At 35.5% G+C, this 12,499-nt stretch overlaps 1 protein-coding gene across 1 annotated transcript in view; it reads left to right on the top strand.

Annotated features, from left to right (window-relative positions):
• The first annotated feature begins 263 nt into the window (after positions 1-263).
• LOC107710595 (retinal-specific ATP-binding cassette transporter) overlaps positions 264-12,499 on the top strand; it is a 41,046-nt gene continuing 28,810 nt past the window's right edge. The window contains exons 1-8 of the mRNA XM_016515407.1: positions 264-364; positions 1,705-1,815; positions 4,119-4,212; positions 4,371-4,512; positions 4,842-4,981; positions 7,066-7,193; positions 8,094-8,291; positions 12,368-12,457. Coding sequence (XP_016370893.1) covers positions 1,750-1,815; positions 4,119-4,212; positions 4,371-4,512; positions 4,842-4,981; positions 7,066-7,193; positions 8,094-8,291; positions 12,368-12,457 — 858 coding nt within the window. The 5' untranslated portion in view covers positions 264-364; positions 1,705-1,749. The remainder of the gene's footprint in view (positions 365-1,704; positions 1,816-4,118; positions 4,213-4,370; positions 4,513-4,841; positions 4,982-7,065; positions 7,194-8,093; positions 8,292-12,367; positions 12,458-12,499) is intronic.

Raw genomic sequence — 12,499 nt, 5'->3', positions numbered from 1 at the left:
ATATAAACCTCGCTACATGTACTACGTTAAGCTAACTGAGACCTGTTACAGCGCTTGCATACCATTGCTCTTAAAAGAAAAATTGTTGATTTTGATTGCTTCAGTTGTCCTCATTTGTAAGTCGCTTTGGATAAAAGCGTCTGCTAAATGACTAAATGTAAATGTACATGTAAATAAACAGCAGTCATGTTAAAATGGAGGGCTTTGCTGATGGCCATGTTAACCCTGCAGATTAAGGCAATCGGATTAGTTGAGTCAGTCAGAAGTAGCAAGTTTGGCTGTTGTGTTTCAGTGACTATCATGGACTGGAATTATGTACTTTTATTCGTGAATGATAAGGAACTCATATTTCTTCAGCACTGAGGTAAGTGTACCATTTGTTTTAAGGGAACACGATTCACTATTAACTAGTTGCTTATTAGCATACTGGGATATTAACTGTTTATTAACACTTGTTAAACACATTTTAATGCCTTATTCTGAACGACCATATTCTAGATCCCTTAATCTTTCCCAATACCTAAACATAACTATATATTAGCAGCAAATTAGGAGTTTACTGAAAGCAAACTCTCAGTTATACAAGTTTGACAAACGTAAAGTGAATATGTGTTTCGTAATCTAAAATGTTACCAGTTTAAATTATGATTTGTTTGGTCAAATCAAAAAGATATTTTTTAATAATACTTCTATTCAGTAATTTTATCAAAAGTGACAGTAAAGACATTTATGTTACTAAAAGTTTCAAATAAAGGCTGTTCTTTTGAACTTTCTATTTATTTAAAAAATGAATAATGGCTTTCACAAAAATATTAAGTAGCACAACTGTTTTCAACATAATAGTAGATGTTTATAGTAATAATATAGTAATAGTAGCAAATCTATTAGAATGATTTAGAAACTATCATGTGACACTGAAGACTGAAGTAATGACTGCTGAAAATTCAGCTTTGCAATCACAGGAATAAATTACATTTTAACGCAGATTAAAATAGAAAACAGATAATTTACATAGTAATATTTTTCAGTGTTTTTACTATATGTTTGGTCAAATAAATGCAGCTTTGTTGAGAATAATAAACTTTCAAAAACATTAACAAATCTTTCTGACCCCAAACTGAACAGTACTGTACATTAACGAAGGGTTAAAGTTGTTGGCCTTTGTGGAGAATATGTATGTTAAATCTGTCATTTAAATGTTATGTTTTTAATTATTTGACATTCATTTAACTATCAAGATCAAGAGTTTGTGCAATATGTCTGTCAAAAGAGACGCTGTAAGATGAGACATGTGTATCTGAACCTGAACTGAAAGAGCTTTAATCAGTGTTTGTGTTAAAAGATTACTGTGGAAAATTAGACGTCTAACAGACATAATAACAGCTCTGTCTGTGACTGCTGTGCTGTTTTGGTCTTGCTGTAGTAGTCATTGCCGTGGCTCAAAATAGTTCAGTGGTTCAATGCTAGGCCCATATTTTCCTTTAAAGATTTGTGACCCAATTTCACATGACTAACAAACAAAGTCTCCAAGCAACATTTCACTAAAACAGCTGTTTTCATTAATGAAGACTAGCTGTCTGAAATCTGATGTGTACAGTTCTACAATGCTAATGACATTCATCTGTCACTTGAATTTCTGTACACCAGCTCTGCGAGATTTCTTTCAGTTTGATTGTGAGTGTGAACTATGTGATGTGTTGGCAGGTTTGTTGCAGCTTGTTGACCCCTACACGGGGTTGAGTTGGAGTCATGAACACAGGCAGGCAGATCCGTCTGCTGCTCTGGAAGAACTGGACGCTCCGCAAGAGACAAAAGGTACAATTAACCCATTCACTGGGACACAAAACAATCATCATCACGGGCTGTAGTTTCTAAAACCTCAAAACAGCTTATATTTAGAGCGCTCTGTTTATATCATAAGATACAAAGCTCAGAAATTTGGTTCTGAGTGCAGGATTTAGGCGATGAGGTGTGACATACCACTCAAAACCAAATATAAAACTGAAAAGACAGAACAAGCCCTACTCTACACTGCTCAAAAAACTCGCGTTTGAATCGTCAGTGACAAATTCTTTAAATATAAAAAAATGTTACAGTCTGTGGGTCAGAACAGCCGGCATTGTAGTCTACTCTACGTTACCAGGATCAGGAAACAGTCCTCCATAAAATGTGCTGCACACATCTGAATATTTGGGTTGAACTGTTCTGGAACAGTGTTGTAAATACAACTTAACCACTGATTTCTAGTCATGTCCTCTTTTGGAAGGCCAAACAAAGTAGTTTCACTTTCATAACGAAACACACAGCGTCTTCACGACATGGCGGCGGCGGCAACAATATTACAGCGAGAATAAAAGTTACGCCTTCTTTCTTTGCCTGAACATTTGGGCGGCATTATGCAAATCTTCCCACATCGTGACGTAGACATGTGGGGGCGTGTTAGAACGAGCCGTTTTAGGTAGGCGTGACTGACTCTTAACTTTTATAAAGAATATCTCTTTGGATTTGAGACTTTAGTCTTTGCAACTTTACAGACCTTCTTTATGCACCAAGAGCTTGTAACACTCCAAAGAGAAAGGAAAAATTGAAATCGCATCATATGACCCCTTTGTCTAAGTGTATTTTTAAACCTTTTGTGTAATTTTTTTTTATCTGCTATTGTTTGTCTAACATTAAGGCAACACTTTACAATATGGTTTAATTCTAGGGATGATGCATTGATATGTCGGCACCAAATCTGTTATTGGCGATGTTAGAGATTTTTTTTTTTCATTTTTTAGATTTATCAGCTGTTATTGGATATTAAAGTTTACATTTTGCCTAGTTTTCCAGGTAGACCGCCATCTAGCGCTCATTTTATTGCTTGCTAATCTTTTAAAACATAATAATTTAATAACGTTGTTTAAAAGCTAAATATCCAGTTGTCATACTGAACTTTATAATGTTGATGCTTAAATCAAAAAAAGACTTTAGTATTCAGTGTTTTCAAATTATTTAGACAAAATAGTATAGGTTTTTAATATTAACCATAACATGAAAATAATTATCATATTGTCTGAAATTTTATTATTGCTATTGTACATCCCTATTCAGTTCTTTAAGGTTCATGCATTATTTATGACATAACATGGAACAATAATTTATTACAGCATTTATCTAGGCCCATAAAGACAAATACATTTCCTTTAATTCTATGTTAATTATTACAAAAGCTGCTTGTTTTAAAACATCCTTTTTTATTAATAGAAACTGAGTGTGTTGATAAAACAATAAATTATAGAAATCAATACAATAATTGTTGAGACTGGGGAAAAAATAGGATTCAGTTTACATCTTAATTGTATGTTTTTGACATTTTAATTTTGAGTGAGATAGTTTTAGTATATTAATTTGTACAACTTGAAATGTTATAAATGCATTAACATGTAGAAATTCACAGTGAACTACATTAAAGGAATAGTTCACCCCAAAATGAAAATTTTGCCATCATTTACTCACCCTCATGTCGTTCCAAACCTGTATAAGATTCTTTCTTATGTTGAACACAAAAGAAGATATTTTGAAGAATTTTGAAGAACCAAACAGATGTTGGTCCCCATTGACTTAGGGAAAGAAATACTATGGAAGTCAATGGGGACCATAAACTCTTTCATTACCAGCATTCTTCAAAATATATTCTTTTATGTTCAACATAAGAAAGAAGCTCTTACAGGTTTGGAACGACATGAGGGCAAGAGAAGATATTTTGAAGAATTTTGAAGAACCAAACAGATGTTGGTCCCCATTGACTTAGGGAAAGAAATACTATGGAAGTCAATGGGGACCATAAACTCTTTCATTACCAGCATTCTTTAAAATATATTCTTTTATGTTCAACATAAGAAAGAAGCTCTTACAGGTTTGGAACGACATGAGGGCAAGTAAATGATGACAAAATGTTCATTTTTGGGCGTACTATCCCTCTAATAAATGCTGTAGAAAAGTACTGTTTATTACTGTTGGTTCATGGTATGCAACTTGAGCTTTTTTTGTAAAGTGTTGTTTTCATCATTACTAAAATCCTACGTCCAGATCTGACATGTTTCTGAACAAACCGCTCTCTTGTCACTTGCACACAGATTCGCTTCCTGGTTGAGATTCTGTGGCCTGTGTTTTTATTCATTGGACTTGTGTGGCTACGAAGAGCCAATCCTCTGTATCGCCAACATGAATGTAAGAATAAACATTATAGCATCGTTACTTTAGGTTGTACAATTTCACACTCTCAGCCAGCTATTGATAATGGTATTCAGAAAAACAAGACAGCTTGAAAGTTCATTAGCATCTGTGTGAGGTGCCTGAGGACTTACTCATCATATCTGTAAATGCAGGTCATTTTCCCAGCAAGGCTATGCCCTCAACGGGAATCCTGCCTTGGATTCAAGGGATTTTCTGCAATGCTAATAACCCATGTTTTCGCCATCAAACTCGAGGAGAGTCGCCTGGGGTCGTTTCCAACTACCACAACTCCATGTGAGTCAGACGCTCCTTCACATCTCAAATCTGAAATATTTTCCTATCTTGCACATTTTGTGTTGTAGGCGTCCAGAAATATTCTTCTGACACAATTCAGTTTGGAGGAAAAATGACTCTTCCAGTGCAGAGGAGTTTTGCAGGACATCCAACAGCTCGATAACCAACAGTTGGGATTGTAAATTTAGTCTTATCGCATTATAGATACACATTTTTTTTTCAAGTTCATACTGTAAAATGTTGGGAGATGTTTGTTTTTAATGGACTAAGTCAGTTTGAATCCAAGTTCCAGTTTATTGTTGTTGCTCATTTCTTTCTATCCTCTTTAGACTGGCACGGTTTTACCAAGATTCACAGGAGCTGCTGTTCAACGACACTGAGTTCCGTCAGCTCGGCCGTCTGTGGCATGAAGCCACCGTCTTGAGCAACTTCATGGAGACGCTACGCACCAATCCTGCACTGGTGGCAGGTATGTAGGGCAGGGGGAGCATGTGCTGTCTGACCCATTAACCCGGCCCTCAGAGGAACTGATGGGACCTCTTTAATGGATCTGAGTGATGGATGGAGAGAGTGGGCATTTCCTCTCTTGTACTTCCACTCCCCTCATACCTGTTTCCTTTTCCTGCGCCCTCCCTGACTAGTCCAGAGCGAACCTAAGTCTATCTTAATATATGGAGAGAATTTTTAAATAGGACACATTCTCATATCAGCATATTTTCTTTGTCCTGTCAAATATACTTCTAGCCGTGAGTTAGCCATAAAATCAGAGGGAAATGATTTCTCATGTCATACGGAACCTGTATGACTTTCCTTCCACTGTGGAACATGAGGTGAAATTTAGTTAAATATCCTGGCTGCTATTTTTAATATAATTACACTACCCTTCAGAAGTTTGGGGTCAGTAAGATTTATTTATTTGTTTTTATTATTCTTTTTTATATTTTTGGAAGTCTCTTATATTCACCAAGGCTGCATTTATTTGATCAGAAACAGTAAAAAGAGTAATTTTGTAAAATATTATTACAATCTATAATATATTTTACTCCTGTGTTTTTTTAAAGCAGCCACATTTTTTAGTGTCACATGATCTGTCAGAAATCATTCTAATATGCTGGTTCGCTGCTCAAAATACATTTTATTATTATTATTATTATTATCAGTGTTGAAAACATTTGTGCTGCTTAATATTTTTGTGGAAACTGTAATACATTTTTCAGGATTCTTAAAATGTTTAAAAGAACAGCATTAACATACATGGTTAAACCTTGTTTAACAATGTAAAATAATTACTGTCATTTTTAGCAAATGACAAATTTTTATCAAACCAAACCATAACAAACCAAACCAAAACGGTCACACTCAGGGACGTAGATTACGCGGGGGACGTGTCCCCCCCCACTTTATATATATATATATATATATATAACATTTCTGTCCCCCTCACTTCTGAAATGATGGCTAAGGTCCAATTCTCACCATTAACAAACTATTAACTACAAATTTTGCCTCAGTAAACTCCTAATTTGATACTTATTAATAGTTAGTAATATAGTTGTTAAGTTTAGATATTGAGTAGGATTAGGGATGTAGAATATGCTCATGTAGAATATGTGCTTTATAAGTACTAATAAATAACCAATATAATAATAAGCATGCTAATAAGCAACCAATTAATAGTGAGAATTGGTCCCTACACTGAAGTGTTACCACCAAAACAAAACAAAAAGTAAGTCTTGCACCACAAACTTTTTTATGGGAGTATTGATAGAAATGTTCAAGTACCAATTAGGACCAAAAACTTTTTCAGTTGTCATCACATCATCATTTACACCTTTTTAAGTCATAGTTTAATATTTGTAAAATATTTCTTTTCGTATTGTTAACCAAAATGACAGCCCTGTAGTTTACCTCTGAACACTTTTAACTGGAGTTGGTTAGATGAATCTAGCAGCACTTTCTACACACACGACTCTCATGTCGTGCGTGACCTTTCAGCACACCAGAGTCCTGTTGAGCGACAAAGCTTTCAGAGAAGAATCCAGTGATCAAGTGATCCATTCAAGCACTTTGTCAGCACAGTTTGTCCTCTAAATGAATATATGTCAAAGTCATTACACGCTGGTCAGCACACTGCTGCAGTGTTAAGAGTGCTTCATTTAAGTCAAGTCAAGAGAGATACAACCACAATCAGATGATAAGAGCAGGTCATTTGTAACTCTAATGAGAGTTACTCTAGTGAGACAATTTAAGAAGGAGTGGAATGCATTCTTCCATTTTGCCCATAGGCCAGAAATAGGGAATATTTGTATTTGTTTACTTGCGTCTCAAGTAAAGCTTTAAAGGATTTAGTTTAAGAAGGCATTTTTTTTGATGATTTCAAATAAGTCCAACAAACTTGACAACCATTTGACTTAGACTTACATATAGCAACCAAAACAGCGGTGAGTTTTGCACGGACACACATTTTCTTACATGTGACACACATTTTTTTAACATTTTCTTACATGATGTTATTTTTCCCTCCACGTCCTTTCCTTTCCTTTGTGCCATCAGGTAAAGGACTGAAGGTAGAGCACATTCTGAAGGACGACGAGGGTCTGACGTCATTCCTGCTGCGGGACGCTGGGCTTTCAGAGGCTGTGGTGTATGATCTTACAAATGCAAAAGTGCGGATGGAGCAAGTACGTTACTGCAAATTTGGCTTTTTAAGCTACTGCTTTTTAAAAAAGCACATTAGCTTCCTTCTCTTGTGAGCAGACCGCCTAGCTCGCCTATGCCTAGAAACGGCCCTGCTTGTGAGCCATTTGTTTTCATAAATGCTTTAATAGCTTCCACTGCAAGCAGAATCCTGTCACACAGTCACATCCTCAAACTCTCCTATGGGGATTTACTAGGTGTTTCCAGCAAAATCTAGTGGATTCATGTGGTGTTTTGTGGTGTTAACAGTCACTAAGAGTCCTTCCTGAGTTTGTATGTCAGTGTCTTCGTGACGTGCGTCTTCTTTTGTTTCACGCTGGCCTCTCACACACAGATTAATTTATGATGTAGCCCATTGTCTCAGTGATTCAAGCACTCTTAAGTAGGCTGCTTTGATCCTACACAACGTATTGGGAAACACACCATAAATAATGTATAGATATTTCCAAATGCCTGTATTTGAATGATTTCTTAAAGACAAATTTAAGACACTTTTTGATGAGTCAGACCAGATCTTAAGTCATCTGAAGATTTATTTTTTTATTTCTGCAAGAACATGCTGAGACAGTTGTTTTTGATCTTGTAACTAGATTACTACTCAAAAAAACACAAATGAGATAATATCCAATTTATTTTCGTTCAGACAGCAGATTAAATATAGAGCAAATATAACCAAAGTCTGAGAAAACCCCCCCGGTAATCTCATATATGTCCTCTAGAGTGTCAAAAACATCTTAGCAATGTTTCACATTGTGCTCAGATTCGCCAAGATACCAAACTCTGCAGTCAAAAGTCAGAAATTTCAAAGATTTTTCACCATATTCTTCCAAAGCATGGACATGCTGAACTACTTCTTCATTAACAATCATCTCCTGTGTTTCCAGTTTGCATATGGAGTCACAGATCTGACTCTGAAAGAGATCGCCTGCAGTCATGCTCTTCTGGAGCGATTCCTCATCTTCCCCAGTCGCGGAGGGCTGTATGGGGTCCACAATGCCATGTGTGCCCTTTCCCAGCAAAGGCTGCAGAAGATCGAGGACGTGCTGTATGCCAACATAGACTTCTTCAAGCTCTTACGTCTGGTCAGTCATGAAGCTTTTACTTTGCACAGTTACACTAATGTTTAGAGGACTGAGATGTTATTCAGTCCCAAAATATGACCAAGTATAATGCTTGAAAAAGCTCATTTCAAAATTATATGGATTGCAAATTTTGTGTACAGTAAAAGCAATGAATGCAACGTTGCAAGGCCGACTGAATAAAACATTCAAACAAAACAAAACAATAATACACACTACCGTTCAAAAGATTGGGGTCAGTACGATTTTTTTTTTAAGAAATTCTGTTCTATTTAAAGTGATGGTTGACTGCGATTTCACTTTTTTAATGTTAGTTAGTGTGTAATGTTGCTGTTTGAGCATAAACAATATCTGCAAAGTTGCGGCACTGAAAGTTCAATGCAAACGGAGATATCATCTTTTAAAATTCTGGCAGTTTAATGCCTACAAAAATGGCTGGTAGGGACTACAAAGAGTTACGTCCCGGGTTCGTGACATCACAAACCCAGACAAACCCCGCCCCCGGGAACATGCAACGAAGGGGGCGAGGCCATGCTGCGCTGCTTTAGAGAAGAGGAAGAGAATACTAGAGGTGGACGTAAAAATCTATTCATATATGAATCCTGATTCTGTTTTCTAACGATTCTAATGGATTCACAAGTTTCAAAATCAATGTTCTAAAGCAGCGGTTCTTAATCCTGTTCCTCGCGTCCCCCTGCTCTGCACACGCTCTGCATCTCTCTCTCTCTCTCTCATTCAGCTCAGCTCCAACAATGAACTGTTCCATTTGTACACTTATTTTCACATAGCTATGAGAAGCGTTATTCATGGACGCGCTTGCGGTTGCCGTACTGTATTAAACCTTTAGTCAGCTTTAAATAAAACCGTATATTAAAAGCTAACAGAAGCAGTAGCATTTACAAATAACAGCGTATCTAAAAGTATGAGACAACAACAATCAAAAAACATACCATTAAGAGCTATGCTTGCTCAGGTTCTGCGCGTTCCTCTGCACTAATATCCTCTGCGTCTCAATCGGGCTCAAACTGATAAGCAATATAGACGACCCCATTGTTTACAATACAACTGGAGCACATGCCGCTGAGGTGAGGGGCGGGACATTCAGACGCGCACTAGAGGCGGTTTAGCCAATCACAACAGCTAACCAATCTGAGCCCATCACGTATTTCTGAGGGAGGGGTTTCATAAAAGCAGGAAATGATCAGCGTGTTTATGGGAGAAGGGACAGAGTGGTGTAGAATAAAGGTAAATGATGTGAAAAGCATTTACACATGTTAGACTGCACCCCATAAACACAATCAAGCCTAGAAAAAAAACAGTAAACCACCCCTTTAACTTATATTTAGCAAAGCCCTGCTAAATTGATCAAATATAACAGTAAAGACATTTGTAATGTTAAAAAAAAAGGCTGCTCTTTTGAACTAATCAAAATAAATAAATAAAATAAACTCCTCAATAAACTCCTAATTTGTTGCTTATTAATAGTTAGTAAGGTAGTTGTTAAGTTTAGGTATTGGGTAGGACTATGTGCTTTATACATACTAATAAACAACCAATATGTTAATAATAGGTATGCTAATTAGCAACTAGTTAATATTGTGTTAATAAGTGTTACCAAAAAATTATAATGGTTTCCACAAAAATATTAAGCAGCACAACTTTTGAACATAGACTCAGGATATTAAAATGTTTTTGAAGGATCATGTGACAGTATTACTGCTTTTATTGTATTTTTGATCAAACTTTTGAATGACAGTGTATATTTTGACAGGAATTTTAAAAATGATTTGACACTAAATTACACTACACTCTTAAAAATAAAGGTGCTTCACGATGCCACAGAAGAACCTTTTTGTCTAAATGGTTCCATAAAGAACCTTTAACATCTGAAGAACCTTTCTGTTTCATAAGAGGTTCTTTGTGGCCAAAGAAGGTTCTTCAGATTATAAAAAGGTAAGAAAGAGATTGTTCTTTAGAGAACCTTTGACTGAAGGGTTCTGTTTAACCAAAAATGGCTCTTCTATGGCAACGCTGCATGTGAAGAACCTTTTAAGCACCTTTATTTTTAAGAGTGTATCATTATAATAACTTACATTTCTAAATATAATAGAGTAGTTATAAAATTGAATAGTTAGGCTATTTTATACATTTCATAGATTTAGAACAGTTCAACTGTAACCTAGTTGTGGGTCCAAAAACCAGCTCATACATTTTTCTTAGATTTTGAAATGTCTCTAAATGGACACTGCAGAGAAAACCAGTCAATTTTGTTGCAGAGAAAGTTGAAACATATTTCATACAGATTGGAAATATTTAGCTTAGATTCAACAGTAAATCATTATGTTCTCCACTGTAGTACGCAGTATACAGTAGCTGTACGCATTATGGAAAAGCTGTTCTAAACACATCATAAGTGTTCGCTGGTGGTGCACTGAACTAAGAATGCGGATCATGAGCCAGACCTACTTACCTGTTGTTAGATTTTAGAAGGCCTATGAATACCACTGCTGAAACAACACTACTTATAAGTCTCTCTCTCTCTGTCTGTGAGGTTTAGTCAGGGTTAGATTAAAGCAGATGGTAGCGTTAGCATGATGACACACTGCTTGGCCTCATTTACTAATGAGATTAAAGAAGACACTCCCTCAGGTGATGAGGACAGCTGAGAAAGCAGTTTCTGTTCTTTATGCAGTTTTGCTGTCTCTCGTGATGATGTTTACGTTTCGGGGAAAAAGTTGCTGCTCATCTTGCATCTCTCTACTTGTGTCTTTAGACACCATATCACTGTACAGTGATTAAACACAGTCATTAAACATTAGCTTTCATCTGCTTCAGAATTTCATAAGCCCAGTGCTTTTAAGTCAACATGGGACTCTGATCGCAATCTATTTTACTTCTGTAATAGTTCAGACTGAAACAAGATAATCGCTAAGAAAACATTTAGGGTGGGAGTTTATTCTTTGGGTGTTTGATTGGATGGTGAAAAGTGGACTTTATGTGCCACAATAAATCAAGAACATTGCTCAGAGAGCTTTTTGGCTTTTGCTTAATATTATCAATTTGCCTGTAGTGGTGCCAATAGAAAGTCATTTCAGAGGAAGAGCAAGTTATTATATTTTGATGAATGATTATGAAAACATTTTCCCCCTTTAGAGTAACATGTACCTATTAATCATTTGCAGTAAAAAGGAACATTTTCCCCCCTCTTTTGTAAAATTTACTTTACATTTTTTTTTTCCAAAGCACAGATATTCAAAACATTTAAATGTTCAGGGGACTGTGTAGTTTAGAAATTGTGTTTAGCATCCATTTTCAAAATAAATTATTATTTTTGTCCAGCAAGGATGCATTAAATTGATCAACAGTAAATACATTTATGTCACAAAAGATTGCTTATTAACTTTTTATTCAACAAAGATCCTAAAACAAAATCAGTTTTCACAAAAATATTAAACAGTACAACTGTTTTCAACATTGATAATAATAAGAAATGTTTCTTGAGCACCAAATCATCATATTAGAGTGTGACACTGAAGACTGGAGTAAAGGCTGCTGAAAATTCAGCTTTGCCATCACAGGGGAAAAAAATACATTAAAATATATACAAATTTTAAATCAAAATAAAATTATATAAAAATATAAATTGTATTACATTACATATAAAAATAAATAAATAACAAATAGTAATAATTCAAATATAAAATTGTGTTATTTTTAGTAACTTTGTTGCTAAAAAGTTATTTTTGCAGTAATATAACTGCAATAATATCTCACATCATTTCTATTTTTCTGTAATTTTGATTAAATAAATAAATGCAGCCTCGGTGAGCATAAGAGACTACTTTCAAAAACATTTTAAAAAATCTTACTGACTTTTTAACCGTTTTTAATTGTACTATTTAAATCATAATGTAAAGGTATTAAAAACATGTTTAGAATTATGTACTCAAATGAATGAAATTTAGTATTTGGCTACATTCTATTTCTACTTGGTTTGTGCACATTTGTGGTCATTAATATGCTTCACAAACTGTAAGGTTAATATGAACTCAAATGTCTCTCTTTCTGTCTGTGTTCAGTTGCCCATGGTGCTGGATAGCCACACGACCGGGATAGACCTGCAGTTCTGGGGTCGAGTGCTTTCAGCATCGTCCGACAAGCTTCAGGAGGTACGGGAAAGCTTGAGAAAGCTCAGTTCCTCTCCCCCTTTT

The sequence above is a fragment of the Sinocyclocheilus rhinocerous genome, unplaced genomic scaffold (genome assembly GCF_001515625.1).
Source record: "Sinocyclocheilus rhinocerous isolate Xijiao unplaced genomic scaffold, SAMN03320098_v1.1 scaffold507, whole genome shotgun sequence".
NCBI lineage: Eukaryota > Metazoa > Chordata > Actinopteri > Cypriniformes > Cyprinidae > Sinocyclocheilus > Sinocyclocheilus rhinocerous.
Note: the sequence above shows the minus strand (reverse complement) of the source record. Positions and strands in the feature narration are given on the sequence as shown.